This window comes from Mobula hypostoma, chromosome 11 (assembly GCF_963921235.1).
Source record: "Mobula hypostoma chromosome 11, sMobHyp1.1, whole genome shotgun sequence".
In the NCBI taxonomy this organism is placed as follows: domain Eukaryota; kingdom Metazoa; phylum Chordata; class Chondrichthyes; order Myliobatiformes; family Myliobatidae; genus Mobula; species Mobula hypostoma.
The window spans coordinates 25139395-25165733 of NC_086107.1; the positions used below are offsets into that span (position 1 = coordinate 25139395).

Sequence of the window (26339 nt, forward strand, 5' to 3'; positions counted from 1 at the left end):
CCCACCCGGTACAGGTGGCGCTGTCGTAGAAGACTAGAGTGTCTTGTAACCATGAGGGGCGGGGCGAGTTGCGTCATTTCCGGTGTTGCCGTCCGACTCGAAGTGTTTGCAATGGCGCTGGTGATGGAACCGATCCGGCTGGACAGAGGTGGGTCAGAGCGGTGACCGAGAATGGAATGCACCCCCTAATGTGTTACTGGCTCCCCAGTAATGTATAACTGGGAGCCATCGGCCGCACGCCGGTCTAATGGTGGCAGCTTTGCACCGAGTGGTGGGAGGCGGTTGACGGCCACCCGGAAGTCTGACCTGTTAGTTGTTTATTTTATCTCGTTGGGGATCGACTACGAACAACCAGATAAACAAAAGTCGCGTAATTTAGTTAGCTCCGCGCATCTAGTAGCCGTTAAGGTGTAGATGTGTTTCATATAGGATTAGTGTGTCTGTTCTGACTCGGCATCGTTCCACGAACCAGCGAGCCCTGAGCAAGGTATCTTGGCCAAAACTCCGAGAGCTCTCCGATCTTACTAGGGTATTATATATTGCAAGGCAAACATGTGAATGAGTCGCTGAAAGGAATGCCATCATTGGTAATGCAGCAACACACATCAAAGTTGCTGGTGAACGCAGTACAGTATCCCCTGAATACAGTGAGCTTTCTTGGGAAAAAATGTGAGATGATTAAAAAACCTGCTGGTCAAATGCAGTCAATACTAGAGAAACATACATCAAAGTTGCTGGTGAACGCAGTAGGCCAAGCAGCATCTATAGGAAGAGGCGCAGGGTCAGGACGAAGGGTCTCGGCCTGAAACGTCGACTGCGCCTCTTCCTATAGATGCTGCTTGGCCTGCTGCGTTCACCAGCAACTTTGATGTATGTTGCTTGAATTTCCAGCATCTGCAGAATTCCTGTTGTTTGCAATACTAGAGAAAGCTGCCCAGTGTACATCTGTGGAATTTATTGCCATGAGCGGCTGTGCGGGCCAAGACTTTGGGTGCATTTAAGGCAGAGATAGATAGGTTATTGATCAGCAATGGCATGAAAGGGTAAGAGGAGAAAGCAGGGGAGTGGGGATGACTGGAAGAATTGGATCAGCCATGATTGAATGGCGGAGGAGACTCGAAGGGCCGAATGGCCTTCTGCTCCTATATCTTATGGTCTTATGTATATGCACATTATAATTTAGTGTGGGGAGAGCTTTGATTTTACCTATTCACCTTGGTTTCTTTTACTTAGCTATTGGAATTAGTGTACTATTGTCTCATGCACTGAGGTGCAGTGAAAAATCTTCTCTTGCGTACTGTTTCATACAGATCAAATCATTACATAGTGCATTGAAATAAAACATTTACATTGCGGAATGAAGTGTAACAGCTTCAGAGAAAATGAAGTGCATGTTAACAATAATGTCCAAGGTCACAACAAAGTAGATTGTCCATCTTACCTGGCTAAGGAACTACAGGTTTCCCCTGCCATCTGAAGGTAGAGCGTTCCTATGAAATGGAATGTCGTAAAGTGAAGAAGCAATTACCATTTATTTATATGGGAAAAATCTGTGAGCATTCGAGACCCAAAAAATAACCTACCAAATCATGCAAAATAACACATAAAACCTAAAATAACAGTAACATACAGTAAAAGCAGGAATGATATGATAAATACACAGCCTATATAAAGTAGAAAGACTTCTCTACAATCATTGCCACACTGTTCTTTGTAGCAAATATCTCACGCAAGCACTCTCGGCAGAAACACTCTCTCCGGTAACCTTTAAGCTATGAAGCTGCCAAATCATACCAAATAACACATAAAAATAGACAGCCGATATAATGTAGAAATAATGTACGTACAGTGTACAGAGGCGATTGTGCGTCGCCTCTGATCTGGGCCGACATTTACGTGCCAGGCGGCACCTAATTAATTAGCTTGTTTATTTTGGCTTTTTTCTTAAAGGTGTGCTGAGTGCGTCCCGGCTACCGCTACATTCTCCGCGGCAATGTATCGGTCCGCGGCCCAGGGATTGGGGTGGTAGGACATTGGGGTGTCATCTCATCGTCGTCTGTTTCCATCAGGGTAGGCAGGTCATCTTCGATGTCTGCCTGCCTCGATGTCGAAGGTCAAGGTTCGTCATCTGATGTGGAAGGCGTGAAAAATGACAGTATGCTTGACTGCTTAGCTTCGCGCATTTTTCTATCATACAGTTCTTTGTAAGCACTCAACCCATCCTGCAAATTTGCCCTAAACCTACGTACCCTTTCAAAATTAAAGTCATACTTTTCTGCAATCATTGTTGTCAATTGCAACGAAAATCTCACGCAGTTGCTTCACGTTCAGTTCCTGGACGACTTCACTTACGATCCGTTCGCTACTGCATTCAGTTTCGATTGTTATCCTTTCCTCTTCCAATTGCATCAGCTCTTCATCTACCATTTCTTGGTCTTGGGATGCCAAAACCTCTTCAGCATCATCTTCATCAACTTCCACAAGCCAAACTCACTTTGTCCTTACTTCGTTCACCACGATCGAAATGCTTAATTATGTCTAGTTTTACGCTGTGTAACACCCTTACGAGCTCTTTTAGGCTTTTCCGATACCTTAGAACTCATCTTGCTAACGGCTGCTCACAGGCATGTGCTTAAGCAATGCAGGTTAGAATGCAGTTCCGGGGAGGGAGCTTGGCTGCTCGGGGTGCGCGCTACCTTTTTTCATAACAGTGAAAACAGCTTCTGTTAGCGAAAACAGGGAACTAATGTAGGTCTTTCGTAACAGCAAGGTTTCGTAAAGCGAACGTTCAAAAAGTGGGGGACACTTGTATTATCTTAATAGTGGGGTAGAAGCTTATTCTTGAGCATGATGCTTTAGAGACGGAACACTACAGCACAGAAATGTGCCCTTCAGCCCATCTGATCTGTGCCAAACCATTAGTCTGCCTAGTCCCATCAACCTGTTCCTGGACCAAAGCCCTCCATACACTCCCCATCCATGTTGAAATCGACCCCGCATCCATCACTAGCGCTGGCAGCTCATTCCACACTTTTAGCACCTTCTGAGCGAAGGAGTTTTCCCTTAATCTTTTCACCTTTCACCCTTAACCCGTGACCTCTAGTTATAGTCTCTCCCAACATCAGTGCAAAAAGCCTGCGTGCACTTGCTCCATCTATACCCCTCATACATTTGTATACCTCTGTCAAATCTCCCCTCAGTCTTCTATGTCCTGGGGAATAAAGCTCTAACCTTTTCAAACTTCAGGTCCTTAAGTCCCAGCAGTATCATTGTCAATTTTCTCTGCACTCTTTCAATTTTATCCACATCCTTCCTGTAGGTAGGTGACCAAAGCTGCTAACAATACTCCAAATTAAGCCTCACCAATGTCTTACACAATTTCATCGTAACAGCCCAACTGGTGTACTCAATACATTGATTTATGAAGGCCAGTGTGCTAAAAGCTTTCTTTAGGACCCTGTCTACCTCTGACTCCACTTCCAATTTCAAGGAATTATAGATCTGTATTCCCAGACTCCTCTGTTCTACCGCACTCCTCAGTGCCCTACCGCTCATCTTGTAAGACCTAACCCAGATGATCCTCCCAAAGTGCAACTTCTCACACCTGACCACATTAAATTCCATCTGCCATTTTTCCAGCTGGTTCAGATCCCACTGCAAGCTTTGATAGCCTTCCTAGCTGTCCACTACACCCCAAATCTTGGCGTCATCGTTAGATTTGCTGATCCAGGTTGTTAATATAGATAACAAACAACAGATCCATCTTGTATATCTTGTACCCAACAGAAGTGGGAATGTCAGGTGGGCGGGGTCTTTGAGTATGTTCAGCCGCATGCTAAACACTGGAGGAACGCAGCAGATCAGGCAGCAACTTTGATAATGCTTGCTGCTTTGCTGAGGCAGCGAGAAGAGAAATAAGAGTCCATGGGGAAGTGACTGGATTTCATGATGTGCTGAGCTGTGTCCGCAGTCTCCTCGGTTGTGAATGTTGCTTACAGACCGTGGCATAATGAATGCTTAACCTTACAAAATAGATTGGGCAGGCTGTTAGCCATCATAGTACAGCACAGTACAGGCCCTTCGGCCCAGATAGTAAAGCATGACTTCTTTAATGTTCCTTTTTGGAATTAGCTTACAGTTTTAGGAGTACAGGTGAAGACTCTGAAGGGTAGGCTGTCAGAAGGTCTCTTGGAGCAAAGAGAATCAGATATTTGCAGTTGCAGTAGTTGACGTCGAAAGTTGCTGAGAAGGATGGTTATGTCATTGAAGTTTAACATGATGTTAACCATTACATTTTGGAAGAGCGATTGTGGAAGGAATCTTCGGTGAAGTGAAGTGAAGAAACCTGACCAGGAGTGTTGGAAGTGGTGATGAGAACTGATGATGCAGTCTCCTTTTCAAGAAGGAAGTAGTTTTATGACCTGGTGATTTTTGGAATGGGTCTAAGGAAACAAGTTCTTTTGGTGAAATTGTTGGATTTGAAGCATCAGAGAAGAACGAAATGAAATGGAGGTTTTGAAGGACGGACAAAAGACGTTGTGACCAAGGAGGAAGACAACTGCATTTTATGTATGCCTTGAGAAAGGAAAACGTTTGCATGCAAGCTTGTATCAAAATTTCAAAAATAAACTGCATATATCAGCATAGAGTCTGTCAGAAGTGCCATTTATCTTTAAACTGATTTTGTCTAGTTTCTTGTATTCAAGATATTTTTCCCAAATGAACAGGGAACTCATCTTGTATAGTAGTTAATCTTTTATTTCAGCAGCCTTATTTAACAAAATTATTTGATTTTTGTTTTGCTCAGTGTGGAACTTTGCTGTAGGTATAGATAACAAAAGTTACAATAACTATTCCTTTTTTGTATACATCCCTGGCTACTTTTTAGGTACGCTCGTTAATGCAGATATCTAAGTCTATCACGTGGCAGCAACTCAATAGATAAAAACATGCAGAGATGGTCAAGTGGTTCAGTTGTTCAGACCAAACATCACAATGAGGAAGAAATGTGATCTAAATGACTCTGACCATGCATTGGATGTTGGTACATGACAGAGTGGTTTGAGTATCTCAGAAACTACTGGTCTCCTGGAATTTTCATGCACAACAGTCTCTAGTGTTTACAGTGAATGGTGTGAAAAAGATCTAGTGTATGGCGGTTCTATGTGTGAAAACACCACGTCAATGAGAGAGGTCAGAGGAGAATAGCCAGACTGGTTCAAAATGGCAGGAAGACGACAGTACTCAAATAACCATGTGTTACAACAGCGGTATGCAGAAGAGCATCTCTGAATGCACAACATGGCAAGCCTTGAAGTGGAATGGCTACAGCAGCAGAACACCACAAATGTATTCAGTGGCCACTTTATTAGTCCAGGAAGTTCATAATAAAGTGCCACTGAATGTATATATCAAAGAATTCTTATAGATAGATGAATACCTTATTGAACCCAAGGGAAATTACAGTGCAACAGTAGCATTACAAGTGGACAGATATGCAAATATACAAATACAGGTTTCCCCCGCCATCCGAAGGTAGAGCGTTCCTATGAAACGGTTCGTACACCAGAATGTCGTAAAGCGAAGAAGCAATTACCATTTATTTATATGGGAAAATTTTGTGAGCGTTCGGAGACCCAAAAATAACCTACCAAATCATGCCAAATAACCCATAAAACCTAAAATAACAGTAACATATAGTAAAAGCAGGAATGATATGATAAGTACACAGCCTATATAAAGTAGAAATACTTCTCTACAACGATTGCCTGCACAGATCTCCGTAGTTAAAATCTTACACAAGCGCCGTTGGCAAAAACACGGCGCAAGCGCTCTCCAGTAACCTTTAGGCTATGAAGCTGCCAAATCATACCAAATAACACGTAAAAATACACAGCCGATATAAAGTAGAAATAATGTATGTACAGTGTAGTATCACTTACCGGAATTGGGAAAGCGCGGAGCACACTGATGGTGGTGTGTTAGACTGAGTCATCGGAGGTTGGGGTGGTGCAGTGGCCCCCACCCTCCGGGCAGTGAACTGATACCGATCCGCGAAGCATGCAGGGGTCCAGCGGTGGCCAGGGCGCATCCAGCACATCTTTAAGAAAAAAGCCGAAACAAACATGCTAATTAATTAGGTGCCACCCAGCACGTAAATGTCGGCCCAGATCAGAGACGATTGCCGATTGCATCGCCTCTGATCTGGGCCGACAATTACGTGCCGGGCGACACTTAATTAATTAGCATGTTTATTTCGGCTTTTTTCTTAAAGATGTTCTGTGTGTCTCCCAGCTACCGCTGCATTCTCTGCGAATCGGTATCTGTCCGCGGCCTGGGTGTTGGGGTGGTGGGACACTGGGGTGTCATCTCGTCGTCTGTTTCCATTAGAGCAGGCAGCTCATCTTCTATGACTGCCTGCCTCAATGTCGAAGGTCGAGGTTCGTTGGTTGATGTGGACAGCTTGCTTGACTGCTGAGCCTCGCGCATTTTTCTATCATACAGTTCTTTGTAAGCACTCAGACCATCCTGCAAATATCCCCTAAAGGGACGTACCCTTTCAAAATTAAAGTCAAACTTTATCATTACTCATTCGGTTTCAATTGTTATCCTTTCCTCTTCCAATTGCATCAGCTCTTCATCTATCAGTTCTTGGTCATGGGATGCCAAAACCTCTCCAACATAATCTTCGTCAACTTCCACAAGCCAAACTCACTTTGTCCTTACTTCGTTCACCACGATCAAAACACTTAATTATGTCTAGTTTTACGCTAAGTGTAAAACCCTTACGAGCTCTTTCAGGCTTTTCTGATACCTTAGAACTCATCTTACAGACGGCTGCTCACAGGCATGTGTTTAAGCAATGCCGGTGAGAATGCCATTCCGAATGGCTCGGGGCGCGCGCTGCTTTTCTCGTAACAGTGAAAACACCTTCTGTTAGTGAAAGCGGTACTAATATAGGTCTTTCGTAACAGTGAGGTTTCGTAAAGCGAACATTCGAAAAGCGGGGGACACCTGTATCTGAAGAGAAGTAAGAAAGAATAAAAAAGTAAGTTACCTCAAACAGTCTTAACAGGAGGGGGTCATCACTTCCCTGGCTATAGGTTGACTCATTATAGAGCCTAATGGTCAAGGGTAAGAATGACCTCATACTGCGCTCTCTGGAGCAGCACAGTTGTCTTAGTCTATTGCTAAAAGTACTCCTCTGTTCAGCCAAGGTAGCATGCAGAGGGTGAGAAACATTGTCCAGAATAGCCAGGATTTTCCATAGGGTCCTTTGTTCTACCACAGCCTCCAGTGTGTCCAGTTTGACGCCTATAACAGAGCCAGCCTCAGTTTATTGAGCCTGTTGACATCACATGTGTTGATGCTGTTGCTTCAGCACGCCACCACATTGAAGGCTGTGCTGGTGACAACAGACTGGTAGAACATGTGAAGGAGAGGCCTGTATCCTCCAAAGGATCTCAGTCTGCTCAGGAAGTAGAGGTGACTCTGGCCCTTCTTGTATACAGCCTCTAAATTGGTGCTCCACTCAAGTCTGTCATCCAGGTGCACCCCCAGGTACTTGTAGGAACACATTAAGGGCTGTAGGTGAGTGAATATATGTTAACTGGTCTGTTATTTCTAACTATTGAAGATACACTATGTTAAATTAACTGTGAAGTTTCTAATTCTGAGGAGACTTACTGAATTAAGATTATAAAATAATTTAAAAATAAGATCAAATGGTGTTCCCAGTTTATACTGTGTTATGAATGAACATCCCTATAACTGCAAAAACAAAGAGAATAAGTGATGCCTGTAAATATCTGTCCTGTGAAGTACTATAACCATTTTCATGTTTCAAGGAGAATTGTTCTCACTTTGAAATAATTAGTTGATTTTGTATAATTCATTTATGTTGCATTATGCAACTTTAAATTGCACGACTATTTGCAAGTTGAAGATGTGTTTAAATGCATAAATTGATGACAGATATGAAGTAATAAAGACACTATAGAAGTCTTTATGTTAGCACTGTGAAATCTGCTGGATTTTTAAGAAGTTTAATCTTTAAGAAGTAATTATCAAACAGGTTATAGCCTTATTTTCCTGTGTGGGGATATGTTTCGAAAGTACGATTGCAACAATACTCAGAAATTTCTAATTATTTGGAACATTGTGTCATAAAACTACAGTAAACACCAGTAATCAGGAGTTTAGAATGGTTTTGGTGGTGTAATGTTATTGTAATAATTAGCAAAATAATTTTTTTTGATTCAGCTTGACTGTACCTAAATCTGTCTGCTTTCCAGATGTGACTCGAGCTATTGAGTTACTGGAGAAGTTGCAAAGGAGTGGAGAGGTACCACCCCAGAAACTACAAGCTTTGCAGAGAGTGCTTCAGAGTGAATTCTGCATTGCTGTGCGGGAAGTATGTATTTGAACATTTTCTCCCTGTTGTATCATATATAATCCATTTCTTTGAAAGTTACTGAAGTTAATTAGGCCCATGTATTTTTACAGACCAATATTTTACAAAATCATATTGGCAATGCAAAAGCAGTATAGCATATTGTACTGTTGCTTAATTTTAAGGGCTTGGTACATGATTAAATAAACTAACTTTCTTATTTTAACCTCAATTATATACATAAAATAATTTTTAAAGTGCCCTAAATGCAAATATTTTCATACACAATTAATAATTCCATCCTTTGTCCATAAATTTCACAACATTTCTCAGTAATATTAAACCAGATTCTAAGTTGATAACAGTACATGGGTGTGTAAGATCTGGCTCATAAGAATCAGACAATTTATTATTTCCCAGTGGAAGCTATAGATTAAATTGCAAATGTTCTGCTTTATAATTTGTTGGCAGCCTATCTTGTCCAATTTTTACTTTTTAGAAAAACAAGATTATATTAATAAGAAGGAAAAGGAGCACGCTGTACAATTCTTCAGACTGGTCAACTGATCTGATCTTGATTTCAATTTCACCTTCTCCACTTGCCAAAAGCCCTTCACTTGTCTGTAGTCATAGTCTTGGCAGTAATATCCAATATTTTGCTTGCAGGTTTATGAGCATGTTTATGAGACTGTGGATATTAACAGTAGTCCAGAGGTGAGAGCCAATGCCACTGCAAAGGTAAGAAAGCGTCTTTTGATTCAATTATTGGAATTTTATTTTATTGAAAGCAATTAGAATTTTATATAGTATTTGACAATATTTACATAATTAATCATGGAGAACCAGTATCTCTAAGTTTGTGCTGCAAAAACACCACATTTAATCTAAGGATGTGAGCATTACCACAGTCATATGTACTGCCAGTCGTTAGATGCCTTTATGTCATTTGTAAATGAGCACATGTGAACTGGAGTTGCCAATTCCAAGCCAAAAATATGTGTCAGGTTCTGTTTCCCAGGCAGTACTAAAACCCTTTTTAACAACAGATGGGTGGCTTTCATAGTAGTTTTCTTCCTTTGCAAATTTGGTTTGCTACATTAGGATTAAAGCATAAGTTTTTGGTCATTATTCACTTTTAGTGGAGGAAAGTTAACTAATTGTTGCTGGAAACAAGGCTGTTAAATGTGGTCTGGAGTAAAAGGCCTTTGAGTTCAGTTACAGGATGCATTTCCCAGAAAGAGCTTAATATTTCATGTTTTCTTCATTTTCTTCACACTTCCGTCAATGTCTCCTACTTTCTACCACCTACCTATCCTAGAAACATTTTACTGTAACAATTAGTCATAGTCATACTTTATTGATCCCGAGGGAAATTGGGTTTCGTTACAGTTGCACCAACCAAGAATAGAGTATAAATATAGCAGTATAAAACCATAAATAATTAAATAATAATAGGTAAAGTATGCCAGATGGAAATAAGTCCAGGACCAGCCTATTGGCTCAGGGTGTCTGACCCTCCAAGGGAGGAGTTGTAAAGTTTGATGGCCACAGGCAGGAAAGACTTCCTATGACGCTCTGTGTTGCATCTCGGTGGAATGAGTCTCTGGCTGAATGTACTCCTGTGCCCACATTATGTAGTGGATGGGAGACATTGTCCAAGATGGCGTGCAACTTGGACAGCATCCTCTTTTCAGACACCATGGTCAGAGAGTCCAGTTCCATCCCCACAACATCACTGGCCTTACCAATGAGTTTATTGATTCTGTTGGTGTCTGCTACCCTCAGCCTGCTACCCCAGCACACAACAGCAAACATGATAGCACTGGCCACCACAGACTCGTAGAATATCCTCAGCATCGTCTGGCAGATGTTAAAGGACCTCAGTCTCCTCAAGAAATAGAGAGGGCTCTGACCCTTCTTGTAGACAGCCTCAGTGTTCTTTGACCAGTCCAGTTTATTGTCAATCCGTATCCCCAGGTATTTGTAATCCTCCACCATGTCCACACTGACCCCCTTGATGGAAATAGGGGTCACCGGTGCCTTAGCCCTCCTCAGGTCCACCACCATCTCCTTAGTCTTTTTCACATTAAGCTGCAGATAATTCTGCTCACACCGTGTGACAAAGTTTCCTATCGTAGCCCTGTACTCAGCCTCACCTCCCTTCCTGATGCATCCAACTATGGCAGAGTCATCTGAAAACTTCTGAAGATGACAAGACTCTGTGCAGTAGTTGAAGTCCGAGGTGTAAATGGTGAAGAGAAAGGGAGACAAGACAGTCCCCTGTGGAGCCCCAGTGCTGCTGATCACTCTGTCAGACACACAGTGTTGCAAGCACACGTACTGTGGTCTGCCAGTCAGGTAATCAAGAATCCATGATACCAGGGAAGCATCCACCTGCATCGCTGTCAGCTTCTCCCCCAGCAGAGCAGGGCGGATGGTGTTGAATGCACCAGAGAAGTCAAAAGACATGACCCTCACAGTGCTCGCTGGCTTGCCCAGGTGGGCGTAGACACCGTTCAGCAGGTAGACGATTACCCGGCGAACCAGCACATATTTGGGATGTGAGAGAAAAAGCATGCACTGGGGGTAAACCTGTGTGGACACAAGGGGAATGTACACAGTTCACACAGGTAGGTCCAGAAATCAGGATTGAAGTTGGACCACTGGAGATGTGAGGCAGCAGCTCTATTAAATGTGACACTGAATATTTAGAAATGGGTAGCTTGTAACTCCTGTACATAATTGAATGGGAGATGTGCATCTGTAATTATGAAGCCACTGGCATATGGTGCACATCTAATGATGAATCTATTTGTTATTTCCTCAGGAAAACTACTTCAGACAGCCGCCTGAGAATCTAGATTCCGTAATATTTTGCTGAAAGCAACGAATTAATTGAAATTGCTCTGAAATCTATTTTGAAAATTGGTTCTGACAGCTAACTGAAGCCCTTTAAAAGAAAACCACACACAAATAATGATTCATTTTGGGTACTTTTTGAAATACAAAAGAAGAGGCTGAATATGAAACTTAACATTTAAAATTAAATTCATCAATGTGTTTATTATAAAATAAAAACACAGAAGTGCTATAGCACTATTCTTTGAGAGACTAAATCCAATCTTTGAATATATATCTTGAAAGGCTGTGGATTATTGAAATAAGCTAAGTAGGGGCAAAGGGGGAGGGCAAACATGGAAAGTGACTGCAAAGAGTTAAAGTGTTGTTGTTGGGGGAACAGGGTGTGTAGAGTGTGACTGAAAAAGAACTCTTTACTTTTTTAACCTTGTGTATATTGTATGTAATGAGAAAGTGCGTGATGCTTATAGTGTAGAGGTCTGAGTTTTGTAGTATTTAATGTGATTATAAATAAGTAAATTCTTTCATCAGGCAACAGTGGCAGCATTTGCTGCCAGTGAAGGTCATTCACATCCAAGAGTTGTGGAATTGCCCAAAACAGATGAAGGTCTAGGATTCAATATAATGGGAGGAAAAGAGCAAAACTCTCCCATTTACATCTCACGCATAATTCCTGCTGGCATTGCTGATCGACATGGAGGGCTGAAACGTGGAGATCAACTCTTATCAGTAAATGGTGTGGTAGGTATATAGTGCATACTTGAAAGAACTTGAGTTTGTATCATATCTTTTCACATTCTCTATGCATCCCAAGTGTTTTTTTTACTTGAATTGCAGCTAGAAACATGTTTAAATCTGCACTTTAAAGAAATCTGCTGAAAAGTTGTGTGCAGAGGGAGCACTGGGTATATGATCAGCAAATGTTTTTGTTCATTTCCTCGGTAAAACAATGGCTAATTAAACTGAACAACCAATTTAGCAGTTACAGTTGACCTATGCATCTTTGAGAGAGAAAAAAGAAGAGTTCTTGGTAATCAATACCCGTATATCCTTCTCGAAAGCATTTATCTTAAAGGGTTGAAACAGAATAATCAGAAACTATTGTCATAAGTTTGACTCTTTGTAGACGTTCTGGATTAAAGAGTGTTAAGCTTTTCTAAGAACCAGCTTCTTCAAAATCAGGAGATTAAAAAATTGACAGAGAAGTGCATGTATATTGACATACTTCTGACCATAAGCAAGTTCCTTTTTTATTTCATCAATGTCATATTTAGATGTTTCTCCTTTTCCATTTCTTCCTGAATCCCTAATCACCTGTGTTAATATTTATCTTTTGCACCATTCTGAAGGCATGCATGAGTGGATAATGTCTATTGAAATAGAGATAATTAATATCTGTTTTACTAATATCTACAGTACAGTGCCAAATGCTTTCTGTGCTTAGCGATTTGGAAACAAAAGCAGAGTTAAGATACTGTAATTTATTTCAACAACATTGAACCATCAATGATTGCTAAATTAAAATGTTTTTAAACCTTATAGGGAATCTAAATTTGTTACTGACTTCGTTTTTATTAGTTATATAACATATATAGCATAGAAATGTGCCCTTCAGTCCAGCAAGTGTGTGGTAACCATCCACGACTTATTTTTACACTAATCCTACCTATCCCACATTACTCTCGCGTCATTTCTATCATTCACCCTCTAGATTCTGTACTTCTCTTACACACCATGGCCAGTTTGCCCACTGAACTGCACACTTTTAGGATACTGGAGGAATCCCTTGCAGTCACAGGGAGAATGTGCAAACTTCACTCAGACAACATCCGAGGTCAGAATTGAACACAAGCCTTTGATGCTTTGGGGCAGTAACTCGTTTAGCTATGCTGACCCGGCCCCCGCCCCCTGGCATAGTGTTCCTGTGTAAGGAAATATTTGTATCCGAAAGAACAAAATTTTTTGGATTTCTGAAATTCAGCATGGAAAACCATAAGAGTCTGTTCAGAAGTGTTCTTTCAAAATAGCAAGGGGGAATTTTGCATTATTGATTCTTGCATTTCAATATTTTGAGCTGTCCAAGTAATCCAACAACTGCTCTTCAAATTAATGATGACGCACTTTATCGCATAAGAAAATGTATTGGGTGCAGATATGGCACCGTGGTTGCAAACTATATGTTTTTTGGCTGATATTTATTTTTATTTGGGTTTTTCACGTATTTTTTATTCACAGATCCATTTTAAGATACTTAAGTGTTAAATCATAGGCAGAAGCTTCAAACCAACATTTAACATTTAACATATTTGCAAACAACAGGAATTCTGCAGATGCTGGAAATTCAAGCAACATACATCAAAGTTGCTGGTGAACGCAGCAGGCCAAGCAGCATCTATAGGAAGAGGCCTCTTCCTATAGATGCTGCTTGGTCTGCTGCGTTCACCAGCAACTTTGATGTATGTTGCTTTAACATATTTGCCTAATTTTGTAAAATAGAAAACCAGATTGATATCATGTGGACATGGTATGGACTAATTATAATACTGCTCTCACTCATAAAGACAGTGACTCTGCCCCTAAAGCAAAGGAACCAGGTTCCTGGAGGGGAAATTAAATAGAGAAACAGATAATTATGTTTATTAGCTATTGGAAAGCTATAATTGCAATTTAAGTGCAAAGTAATGAGAGGAACTGTGGTGAGGTATTGATGTGTTAAAACCGTTTTAGAAAATGGGGCAGTAACAGGTGATAATTGGAAAGAGTGGACGTAAACACTTTTTCTATTTCTTGTCATTCAGTTAAATTTTAGTTCATACAAAAATGCTTTCACATTTGCCCAATCTTTGAACATTTTAAGAAGGAAATTTAAAATAACATCATTGGACAAGAATGGTTGTCAATTTGATATTTCTACACGAGTACAGTATTAGACAAATGCTGAATAATAAATTAATGCTGGGGGATAAAAATCAGACTTCCAACATCTACAGTATTTGATTTTTGAATAGTTAGCTATTATTATGCAATTGTGTTCTTGAATGCTTGAACTTGTTGAACTTGTTTTAAAACATGCACTGATGTGAACATTCTGTATAGGCATTTATTTCTTCAAAAAATTACAATTTTCTTGAATGGATTGTAACCATTTCTTTGTGTTGGTTCACTTCAAGACACAAAAAGCCTTCCCAATGAGGTTCTGTACCTAAGTGATTCTTTGAACCAAAATTGGAAAATCCATTTATGTGCACAATGGGTCCATGCATTGTTGCTCCATGGTCGATTTTTAAAAAAATGCCAACACTTAAAATTTAGGATAATTTACCATCTCATGGCACTGCTATGGTGGATTGGGAAGAAATACAAGTTATGACTTTGGTACTGATTCAAGGCACAGTGCAGCTGCTATTATGTTTAATCATTTGAGTGACCATTTAGGAGTGAAGTTTTTTTCTTGTGTAACACACTGTAAGGTTTTACTGCTAATGTAATGGCCTCCCTGTACTGTTTCACTGCTAAGGTAATGGTTTCTCTGTAGCAGCAATGTTTGGGTTATGACTAGAGATCATGGGAGCTTTGGAATGTATGTTAGCCAATGAGAAGCATGTTGTTCTTGCTTGTGTGTGTGGGAGCAGGGATTTCGCGGTCTTTTGTTGGCGAGAGATGGACAGGAAAGACGCGAGTGGAGAGAGTTGGTAGAATGCCGGACGGCGTGGAGTAGGAGCGAGGGTCCGAAGGTCACTGACGCTTGGAGAATGTTGATGGGGGGCAGATGGATGAATCCATGAACTCCATCGTGCACATTAGACTGTTTCATTAAAATGAGCCCTTTTTCTTTTTATTTTCTTTACAAACCCAATAGTCGGATTAAGATTTATAAAGTTCAGTCGTTTAATTGCATATGGTGTACTGTCTGATATTTTGCGGTTCGGATTTGTAACCGGGCAACGCATCATGCAGCATCCACACAAACGAGATTTCATAGTTTGGCTGGGCCAGAGGCTGTCTTACGCTAGACAAACACATGCTGGCCGAACCTCAAGGTTACAATTGTTGGGGTATCGTTCAGGGATTGATTCTCTTGGATGCTGTGTGATTGCCCTGAGCATTGAACCAGTGGGTTGTGTGTTTAAGTCTGCTGGTATGGATGCTGCTGGGGTGGAGCGGTGGTGTGCCTCCGTGGGGTTACTGGTAACCAATGCATGTTGAGTGGGGTGGATATTCGTACCCCAGATGAATTGTTAATTCGATATTTGAGTACAGTTAAAGCTGTTGGCAAAGTTGAGGTTGTTGCGCAGAGGTTTGCTCAGACCTTGTTTTACTTCAGGCTAGCGATGGTGTAACGGCGGTGGAACTGCCCGCTTCTATCGGTGCCCCAGGTGAGCCAGGGCTATGGCATACTGTCAGGGAGAAGGAGAACATAGCAGAGCAGGCTGGGGTGGAGTCTTCAAAGACAGGGTTCGATCATTTCTGAGGAGTGAGGGGAAGGAGTGGCCTTGGTTGGAGTTGCGGAACCAGATCTTATACCGGGTCACATCACCCCTGGACCGACCTCAGCGGTGCCAGCTAGTTCTGCCAAAGAAGTATTGGAGGAATGCGTTTAAGTCACTTCATGATGATTTTGGGCATTTGAGGGTGGAGAAGACCTACGGATTGCTCAGAGACCAGTTTTACTGGCCCCAGATTAAGTCGGAGGTTGAAGAATAGTGCAACCTGTGCCAGCAATGCCAGCAACACGGCGAAAGTCTTAGTCATCATGGACCACTACCCCAGATATGCGCAGGCTTTTCTTACCAAGGACCAGAGGGCGTCTACAGTGGCCAAAGTGTTCTGGGAGAAGTATTTCATTTATTATGGCCTTCCCAGGCAAATACATAGTGATCAGGGATGGGATTTCGAGAGCAGGCTCATCCATGAGTTACTGGGCATGCTTGGAGTCGAGAAGTTGAGGACCACTCCCTATCATCCGCAGGGTGATCCCCAGCCTGAGAGGTTTAATTGGACCTTTGTAGACATGCTCGGGATCCTGGAGATCAGCAAGAAGAGCAGGTGGAGTCAACATATTGGACATCTGGTTCATAGTTACAACTATACTTGAAATGAAGCTACATCCAGGTATATTGCAGTTCAGATTTGTAACGGGGCAACACATCACACAGCATCCACACAAGTGAGATTTCTGTTTGGCTGGGCCAGAAGCTGTCTTCCCTTAGACAAACATCTGCTGGCCGAACCTCAGGGTTACACTTGCAATCAGTTCCATACTGTGTTGTTGTAGGACAGGCTGTTTAGCATACAGTTCCCCTGAGTGAATTCAGTTTAGTGTAAAATTAGTGCCAATTCTGAGAGTGAAAAGTTCTGAGAGCATACTGTGAACCACTTGAATACAGCACCAAAATCTAATGACCCTGAGAAATTAACTTGGATTTGCTTATCTTAGAGAAACTGATGCACTAAATTACATATATAAAAGATTATCCTCATGTTTATGTATTTAGATTGAAAGAGCTGTGTGTTATTTTTGTTGCTGATGGATATCATTACTACCACTTATTCAGCTTTAGTGGTTTTGTATTAAGAAATAAAAAATTCTGCTTTCTGCTACTTTTGAATGTTCCAAAATATGTACCACTGTAAGAGGGAAGGGAGAGAATTAATGTTATGCTCTGTTTCTTTAAAGTTTACACAATTATTTGGCAGTATGTTTTATTTTTAAGTCAATGCCTAAAACATTAGTTGTCCTCATTTTTTTTCTAGAATTTTCAAAGAGTGAATACTGTGTTGATGCAAGGATTTTTGTTCACTTTTTATTCATGAGATGTGCAAATTGCCAACAAAGCTGGCATTTATTGCCCATCCCTAATTAGTCCCCGTGTGGTTTGCTAAGCCATTTCAGAGAGGTTGAGAGTCAACTGCATTGGTGGGTATGGAGCCAAGGATAGACCAGACTAGTTGACACATCTGTTTTGACCTGAAGAAAAAGAGCATTTTTGTACAATCTAGTAATTTCATGGTTAGCTGTTGATACTAACCTTCTATACAAGATTTATTTATTTACCCGAAATTCAAATTCCCTTAGGTCAAGTTGGGATATTCAGACATGATTCTGGAAGGAGGGAAGTGTCCAGAGTTTTCTGGACTAGCTCAGGCTTCAATTAGAAATGTTAAACATTTTTCTTTGCTACCTAATATAGAGTGCCTTGAAAAGGTATTCAGCCCTACAATTGCTTTTCACATTTTACGGTACGGTCTCGTCTTCTAAATTTAAAATATATTGAAGTAGGATTTTTGAGCTCATCTACAAAACATTGTGAATCGTGTCAAATCAAAAGAAAAATTCCAAAATCTGTCAACAATTTACTAAAAATTAAAAACCAAAATTGTGAGGCTGAAGAAGTATTTGTCCCCTTTGAAATTACTACACTAACTTTTCTCAGATGCAATATATTACCTTACCAACTCACTCAATTTGTTGATGTAGAAAATTGGGGGATCGCCTGTTATCAATGAATTCATAGGAATAAATACCTCCTCTCTCTGTAAGGTCCAATGGTGTGGTAGATTTTCAACAGACCAAATCTAAATGAAGACCAGACCAACCCCACCAAGCATTGAAGGCCAATCAGGGAAATGATAATGGAGAAGCACAAATCTGGGCAAGGGTACAAGATCATCTCAAAGGCACTGAGCATACCTCAAAGCCCAGTGCAGTCCATTGTGGAAAAAGTGGAAAAAAGATATGAAACCACAGATGCGCTACCTAGGTCAGGCTGCCCCTTTAAACTAGGTCCCGGGAGAAGAATGGTGCTTGTAAGAGAGGCTACTGTGACACCAATAGTCACTCTCAGTGAGCTGCAGAAGTCAGAGGCTGCAATTGAAGATGAAGTTCATGGTTCCACAATCTCTAAAAAAAGATGTTTATTGAAGAGTGGCAAGGAAGATGCCCCGGCTAAAAGAAGAATATCCTTGCCTGTAAAGGTGGGGAAGAAGGAAGAGCCAGCATAGAAATTGCAACAGCCCATTCATTGAATAGTGTCAACCCATGGATGCAAGTGCCTATTTATATTAATGTTTTTAATTGCTAGAAGATGATTTTAAATGTAAAAAGATTTTTTTAACAATCACCTTTATTTGTCACGTACATCAAAGCATACAGTATAATGCGTTTTTTGGTTCAACAAACAACACAGTAGGAGGATGTGCTTGAGAAAGCCCACAAGTGTCATTGTGGTTCCAGTGCCAAAATAGAATGCCCATAACTTTACCAACCCTAACCCGTATGTCTTTGCAATGTGGGAGGAAAACAGAGCACCCAGAGGAAACCCACACGGTCACGGGGGGTGGGGGAGGGGAAAGTACAAATGCCTTACAGACAGCAATGAGAATTGAAAGCTGTTTGCTGATTGCTAGCACTTTAAAGTGTTAATGCTATCCGCTTACTTTCTATTAGACATTTCCAAAAGCCTTTGACAGTTGTGAGCTGACAGAGGCCACCTTAGTTTTCTGGGTCTCCTGGGTCTAGCCTCTGTTGCCTGGTTGCATCGTGGAGCCTGCAAGTTTGATCCTCTCTTTTCAGGCTTTGTTGGTGTGAGTGGCTGGCAAATAGAGGATAATCCTTCCCAATGGCATTTGTTTTACTGTTGTGCATATTTGGAGCAATATGCTAGAAAGATTGATAGGGTAGTTTTGAAGGCATATGGAATGCTTGCCTTTATTATTCAAGGCATTGAGTTCAAAAGCCAGAAAATTATGTTGCAGCTTTATAAAACTCTAGTTAGGCCGCATCTAAGGTATTGCATACAGATCTGGCTGCCCTATTATAAGAAGGATCTTGAGGCTTTGGAGAAGGAGCAGAAGAGGTTTACCAGGATGCTATTTAGATTAGAGTGCATGTGCTCTTTACTTTTTTTATTTGCTGAGACACAGCGCAAAATAGGCCTTTCCGGCCCTTCAAGCCACACCGCCCAGCAATCCCTGATTTAACCCTAGCTTAGTCACAGGACAATTTACAGTGACCAACCTTCCTACCAACCAGTACGTCTTTGGACTGTGGGAGGAAACTGGAGCACCTGGAGAAAACCCACGCAGTCACGGAGAACGTACAAACTCCTTACAGTCAGCAGCAGGAACGAGAGGTTAGACAAAGCAACACTTTCAGTACGCTGGATGAACTCAGTAGGTCGGGCAGCATCAGTTAGAAACAATGAGTCGACGTTTCGGGCTGGAACTCTTCGTCAGGACTGAAGAATGAAGATGGGGAAGGATTTGAAGAATGCTTGTAGCTTCAGTTGAAAAACCAGTAATTTGAAAGACAAAGGGGTGGGGGAGGGGAAACATTGACGCCAGAGCCCTGAAAACAATGGGTAGTAGAAGAAGGAGGCGGAACCATGAGGGAGCTTGGGGAGGGGGTAGAGTGAAATAGGGATAGAGGAAGGGAAGGGGAGGGAATTACCGGAAGTTGAAGAATTCTACGTTCATACCAAGGGGCTGGAGACTACCTAGACGGTACATGAGGTGTTGCTCCTCCAACCTGAGTTTAGCCTCATCATGGCAGTAGAGGAGGCAATGTATGGACACATCTGAATGGGAATGGGAAGCAGAGTTGAAGTGGGTGGCTAACGGGAGATCCTGTCTGTTGTGGCGGACGGAGTGGAGGTGTTCGATGAAGCGGTCCCCCAATCTGCGGCGGGTTTCACCGATGTAGAGGAGGTCGCACCGGGAGCACCGGATGCAATAGATGCCCCCAACAGACTCACAAGTGAAGTGTTGTCTCACCTGGAAGGACTGTTTGGGGCCCTGGATGGTTGCAAGAGATGAGGTGTAGGGACAGGTGTAGCACTTACACTTACAGGGATGAGTGCCGGGTTGGAGATCAGTGGGGATGGACGTGCGGATAAGGGAGTTGTGGAGGGACCGATCCCTGCGGAAAGCGGACAGGGAAAGATGTGCTTAGTGGTGGGGTCCTGTTGAAGGTGGCGGAAGTTGCGGAGGACAATGTGCTGGATCCGGAGGCTGGTGGGGTGGTAGGTAAGGACAAGGGGAACTCTGTCCCTGTTGTGTTTGCGGGAGGATGGGGTGAGGGCCGAAGTGTGGGAAATGGAGGAGATGCGGGTGAGGGCATCATTGATGATGGTAGAAGGGAAACCACGATCCTTAAAGAAAGAGGACACTTGAGATGTCCTGGAACGGAAAGCCTCATCCTCGGAGCAGATGTGGCGGAGACGGAGGAACTGGGAATAGGGAATGGCATTTTTGCATGTGGCGGGGTGGAAAGAGGTATAGTTGAGGCAGTTATGAGAGTCAGTGGGCTTGTAGAAGATGTCAGTGGACAGTCTGTCTCCAGAGGTGGAGACCAAGACATCGAGAAAGGGGAGAGAAGTGTCCGAGATAGAGGAAGTGAATTTGAGGGTTGGGTGGAAGTTTGAAGTAAAGTCAATGAAATTGACGAGCTCAGCATGGGTGCAGGAAGCAGCACCAATGTAGTCATCAATGTACTGAAGGAAAAGTTGGGGAGCAGTACCAGAATAGGTTTGGAGCACAGACTGGTCCTCATAACCAACAAAGAGGCAGGCGTAGCTGGGTCCCATGCGAGTTCCCATAGCTACACCCTTAGTCTGAAGAAAGTGGGAAGAGCCAAAAGAGAAGTTATTAAGTGTGAGAACCAGTTCCACCAACCGGAGGAAGGTAGTGGTGGTGGGGAACTGGTGAGGTCTATTATCCAGGAAGTAGCGGAGGGCTTTGAGGCCTTCTTGATGGGGAATGGAGGTGTATAACGATTGGACATTCATAGTAAAAATGTAGCGGTTGGGACCGGGGAATTGGAAGTTATTGAAGAGGTGGAGGGCATGGGATGTATCCCGGATGTAGGTGGGGAGGGACTGAACGATGGGTGACAAAATGGAGTCCAGGTAGGCAGATACAAGTTCGGTGGGACAGGAGCAGGCAGAAACTATGGGTCTACTGGGACAGTCAGGCTTGTGTATCTTTGGGAGGAGGTAAAACCGAGCGGTACGGGCTGTGGGAATAATGAGCTTAGAGGCAGAGGATGGAAGGTCTCCGGAGTTGATAAGGGCGGTGATGGTGCGGGAGACAATGGTCTGATGTTTTTTGGTGGGGTCCTGTTCCAGTGGTAAGTAAGAGGAGGTGTCAGAGAGCTGCCGTTTTGCCTCAGTGAGGTAGAGGTCCGTCCACCAGACTACTACGGCACCACCTTTGTCGGCAGGTTTGATGATGAGGTTGAGATTAGTGCGGAGAGAGTGGAGGGCAGTGCGTTCAGAGGGAGTGAGGTTGGAACAGGAGAAAGGAGTGGTGAAGTTATTTTGTTTTGAAGGTATATGGAAAAAGGGAGGGGGAGGGAATTACCAGAAGTTGGAGAATTCCATCCTCCACCTGTTCAATAACTTCCAATTCCCCGGTCCCAACCACTACATTTTTACTGTGGATGTCCAATCCTTATACACTTACGTTCCCCATCAAGAAGGCCTCAAAGCCCTCTGCTACTTCCTGGATAATAGACCTCACCAGTTCCCTACCACCACTACCCTCCTCCGGTTGGCTGAACTGGTTCTCACACTTAATAACTTATTTTGTGTTTACGAGAGGTTGGACAAATTTGGGTTAATTTCTCTGGAGTAGCGAGGCTGAGGGGAGAACTGATAGAGACCTATAAGATTGTGAGACGCGTGGATAGTATAGACGATATCTTTTTCCCAGGGTTGAAATGTTTAATATCAGAGGGTATGCATTTAAGGTGAGCGGGGATAATTTCGAAGGAGATGTGAGGGGTGAGTATTTTACACAGAGAGTTGTGGGTGCATGGACTGTGCTGCCTGGAGTGGTGGTAGAAGTTGTACATTAGGGACTTTTAGGCGACATTCAGATAGGCACATGAATGTGGCAAAAATGGAAGGCTATGGTCGTTATATAGGCAGAAGGGGTTAGTTTCGTTGGCCATTTGATTACTAATTTAATTGGTCGGTACAAAGAGCCTGTTCCTGGACTGTGCTATGCTCTACTGATCCTTCCTGAACAAGACTTATTTTTTTTCAAAAAGCGTGGACTTATTGTTTTATTTTTCATGCCAACAATGTCCCAGCATGTCCCACTGCAATTAATATTTTTAAAATGTTATCAATATATAGGCAAAGGTCTTGTGTTCCTTTGAGATATGTTGTCCATATTTTTGTTGAGGTAGACTTGATAATCTTTGCTTCCCTTCAAATATTACATTGGGATTTTAGAGTTGACTTGAACAGGTGGAATTTGCTCCAATAATCAGAATTGCTTCAATAATATGCAAAACGTCATTTAATTATATCACTAAGTCCTGAATTGAATCTATCAGTTATCTCTGGATTTGTGCACAAATACTTCCAACTGGGACAAAGTAGTACTTCAAAGGTATAAATGATATCCTACAGTATCCAGTTTAATACTAAAATGTAATTTCATATGCTTATTTTTAGAGTGTTGAAGGGGAACACCATGAAAAAGCAGTCGAACTCCTAAAAGCTGCCCATGGAACTGTTAAATTGGTTGTGAGATACACACCAAAAGTCCTGGAAGAAATGGAATCAAGGTTTGAAAAAATGAGATCAGCAAAACGCAGGCAGCAAATCAACTATTAGTTATTCTAATTCTTCACTGATTTAATGCGACTATTCCAAAATGTGTGAGATGAGATGATCAGGCAACATCATGTGGTGAGATGAGGTGAGATGATCAGGCAACATCATATTTAAACCTTATATCCACATTGACAGTGTATCACTACAAATTTTTGCTCAGTGAAAATCCAGTATTAACTTTTCAATGAAGATACTTTTAATTATTTAAGATACTCATTTTACAATGAACATAATGAGTTCCTGCATTTTTCCCAATTTGCATATACTTTCTTGAAGCAAAGATTGACAGTATGCTGTTGGTTTAAAGTTCAAAGTAAATATATAATCAAAGTATATATATGTCATCATATTCAATCCTGAGATTCATTTTCTTGTGAGAATACTCAATAAATCCATAATAGAATAACAACCATAATGGAATCAATGAAAGAGGGCACCAACCTGGGCATTCAGCCAGTTTAGAAATGAATAAACATTGTGGTGTACTTCAACAAATTTTGAACAACGTGTGTTGAAAGGAAGTGGATAGGACACAGGCTACGATTTTCCACTTAAATTCTCCTTATCTGGAACCTGGTCACTAATTTTTTTTGATCTGTGGAAACAGGAGAGTTGCTAAATTCATCTATATCTAAGTGGTAAATGCATAATGTGGCTGCTAGAAGATGGTAATTTGGGAAGTTACTCGAGCTGTTCCAGTACTACTTGGATGTCCCAATGAGTTCAGCATTGGTCAGTTATGCTGCCAACAAAATGGGGAGGAAAATATAAAAGGATACTGGGTGCCTATATTTGATTTAGGATCATTTGATGTTGACATCGCTAATGATTAGGTTTAATCTCATAATTAAGAATTGCCCATTTTAAGCTTAATTTCTTCAGATGAGTAAGAACAGAAAATGCTTGGGAAAAAATTCTGAAGTGTCTCAACCTGAAACAATCTGCCTAGAATATTTCTAGCATTTTCTGTTTTCTGGAATCTACAGTCTTGTAATTTTTCCAAACAAACTTCTTTGCTGTAGATCTTAGAAGAGATCACATTTCTTTTAATAACTGAATTGCTGTTATGCAGTTCCAATAAAGTTGTTGACAATGATAATAAGTCAGTTACAGTCCACATTAAACATATTGGTGTCTCATATTGCTAATTATCTGATTTTTGGCATTTCGGCTACATTTATCAAGTGAAAGAAAGTCGAGCTACTTAATTTGACTTTGGATCTGATATGCATGCCTTTCAGAGAATTCCAGACTCCCAAAGCAACTGTCTTTCTATCCTTGCCACCTTGACCACTCCTGACCCTAGTAGTGCAGCGAGCCTATGGAAAAAAATCTAAATCGGTCTCAACTGACCTTTATATAAAATTAATTACAGGATTTCTTAATTTCTCAAACCACTAATTTTACTTCTATCTCCATAGAAAGACATTATTAAATTTTCTTAGACCAGCAATGAATACACAGAAACTTATGTTAGTTGACTTCTTACTTCAGGTTTTCTACCACTTCTGCTACTAGTTTTTACAGAACAAATTTTGTATTTGGGCATCATAATTTTTGTACCGAACTTTATTCTAAAACAGACAATTTAGTAGCCCTGCAGTTAAAAGCAAAAAAGAAATTAATTCAATAACTAATTATGCAATAAAGACTAAAATGAATTTCAGCCTAATATAAATGTTCTATGGTGCCAGGAACACCATGTGGATTGTTTGAATGAGTGCATTTTTAAAACAAGGTTTTGGTAGCACTGTTCCTATTGTCTTGGTTAGTACTACACTGATTACCAACACTTGTGATTTCCACACAAGATGAAAGTACAGAAATATTTAATAGTATAAACTAGACTACTTCATTTTGTATATTAGAAAGCTAGAGTGTTTTAAACTTTTAAAATTCTGCTTGTTTGAAATGCATGCTCTCTTGTCTGTGGCTGTGGCATATAATGCTGTACTCTAATGTGCCATTTTTATACATGGGCTTAAATATTAACATCAGTATCCAGTACCTTTTGCTCGTACGTACCTCTGGATTGTTTGGTAAATTGTTCTTGTGTCCCAACAGCGCAGTTCCTAAATTCAGAAGTCTATATATTAAATTATTTACAAAGTATATATTTCATAATCATTATCAACCCTCTTGAAACTTGTGGTTGAAGTTCTTTTTAAACTAATCTTTTTTCCTTGTCTTTATTCAAAAGAAACACTTTTGTTAAAAGTCAAAAATAGTGGGTTTTGAAAGTTTTTAATCAATTTCTTGTGCAATATTTGTATTAAACAATGTCTAATAATGTCATATTGATAAAATGTTAACTTGGTTACAGAACGCTACATCTCAATCTTTAAAGTTTTCTTGGTTCCAATTTTGTATGAAGACTTCATTTACTCCATGCACTGATGTTATGCTTTGATATTATGCTTTTATTTGGATTTTGTTGATCTTTTTGAGGATGCTTTCAAAATCTCTGACACCAAATGTAAAGAGTGAATCATGCAGATAAAGTGGGCTTTCATTCTAATTTAAATAGTGTACTTGATGTTTTGAAGTTGACCAAATTAATGCAACTTGAAATATATAACACTAATAGCATAAATTTACTGCAGCATTTAATATTAATGCTAAATTTCCCTATATTGAGCAGGATAAATGTATTGCTTTTAGTGACTTTTTATGCCAAACCGAGTGTGAATAATGCCGTATTTTGTTTGTGTGTATGTATATATTAGAATTTTTTCAAAGGTAAAGACATAGTGTATTGAGGGGTTTGATTTCTAACCAGTTTAAAAATTATTGTATGGATTTATCTTTTAATCCTATCTTTGTCTACCTTTACTTGTGAATATTGCAATTTGTATTCAAAATAAAATGAGAGGCAACAGTATGCTCTTCCAAACTTCATTGAAATATTTGCAAAATATAATACAATAATCATAAGATATAGGAGCAGTATTGGCCTATTTGGCCCACTGAGTCTGCTGATCATGGCTGATCCATTTCCCTCGCAGCCACAATCTCCTGCCTTCTCCCTGTAACCCTTCATGACCTGACGAATCAAGTATCTATCAACCTCTGCCTTAACCATACCCAATGACTTGGCCTCCACAGCTATCTGTGGCAATGAATTCCACAGATTCACCACCATCATTCCTCATTTCTGTTCTAAGTGGGCATCCCTCTGTTCAGAAACTATGCCCTCTGGTCCTAGATTCCCCCACCTTATGAAACATCCACTCTACCGAGGCCTTTCAACATTATATAGGTTTCAGTGAGATCTCACCGCCCCCCGCCCCCCCCCATTCTCCTGAATTCCAGTGAGTACAGGCCCAGAGAAATCAATTGATCCTCATATGGTAAGCGCTTTCATTCCTGGAGCATTCCAGTGAACCTCGTCTGAACCCTTTCCAATATCAGCACATCCTTTCTTAGATAATGGCCCCAAGCTGCTAACAATACTGCAGTGAGTG

At 41.1% G+C, this 26339-nt stretch overlaps 1 protein-coding gene across 1 annotated transcript; it reads left to right on the forward strand.

The window, feature by feature from the left end:
* The first annotated feature begins 78 nt into the window (after window positions 1-78).
* lin7c (lin-7 homolog C (C. elegans)) lies at window positions 79-25777 on the forward strand. The gene is made up of 5 exons (XM_063061763.1): window positions 79-148; window positions 8295-8413; window positions 9059-9130; window positions 11783-11992; window positions 22714-25777. The coding sequence occupies exons 1-5, from the start codon at window positions 112-114 to the stop codon at window positions 22873-22875; spliced, it is 600 nt and encodes a 199-aa protein (XP_062917833.1). The 5' UTR covers window positions 79-111; the 3' UTR covers window positions 22876-25777.
* Window positions 25778-26339: the final 562 nt, after the last annotated feature.

Bases quoted from the DNA above. Each gene is read 5' to 3' on its own strand.
- lin7c (XM_063061763.1), top strand. From the start codon at position 112: ATGGCGCTGGTGATGGAACCGATCCGGCTGGACAGAG. The intron at 8,414-9,058 runs GTATGTATTTGA...TTTTGCTTGCAG, and splicing joins TCTGCATTGCTGTGCGGGAA to GTTTATGAGCATGTTTATGA. The intron at 9,131-11,782 runs GTAAGAAAGCGT...TTCTTTCATCAG, and splicing joins GAGCCAATGCCACTGCAAAG to GCAACAGTGGCAGCATTTGC.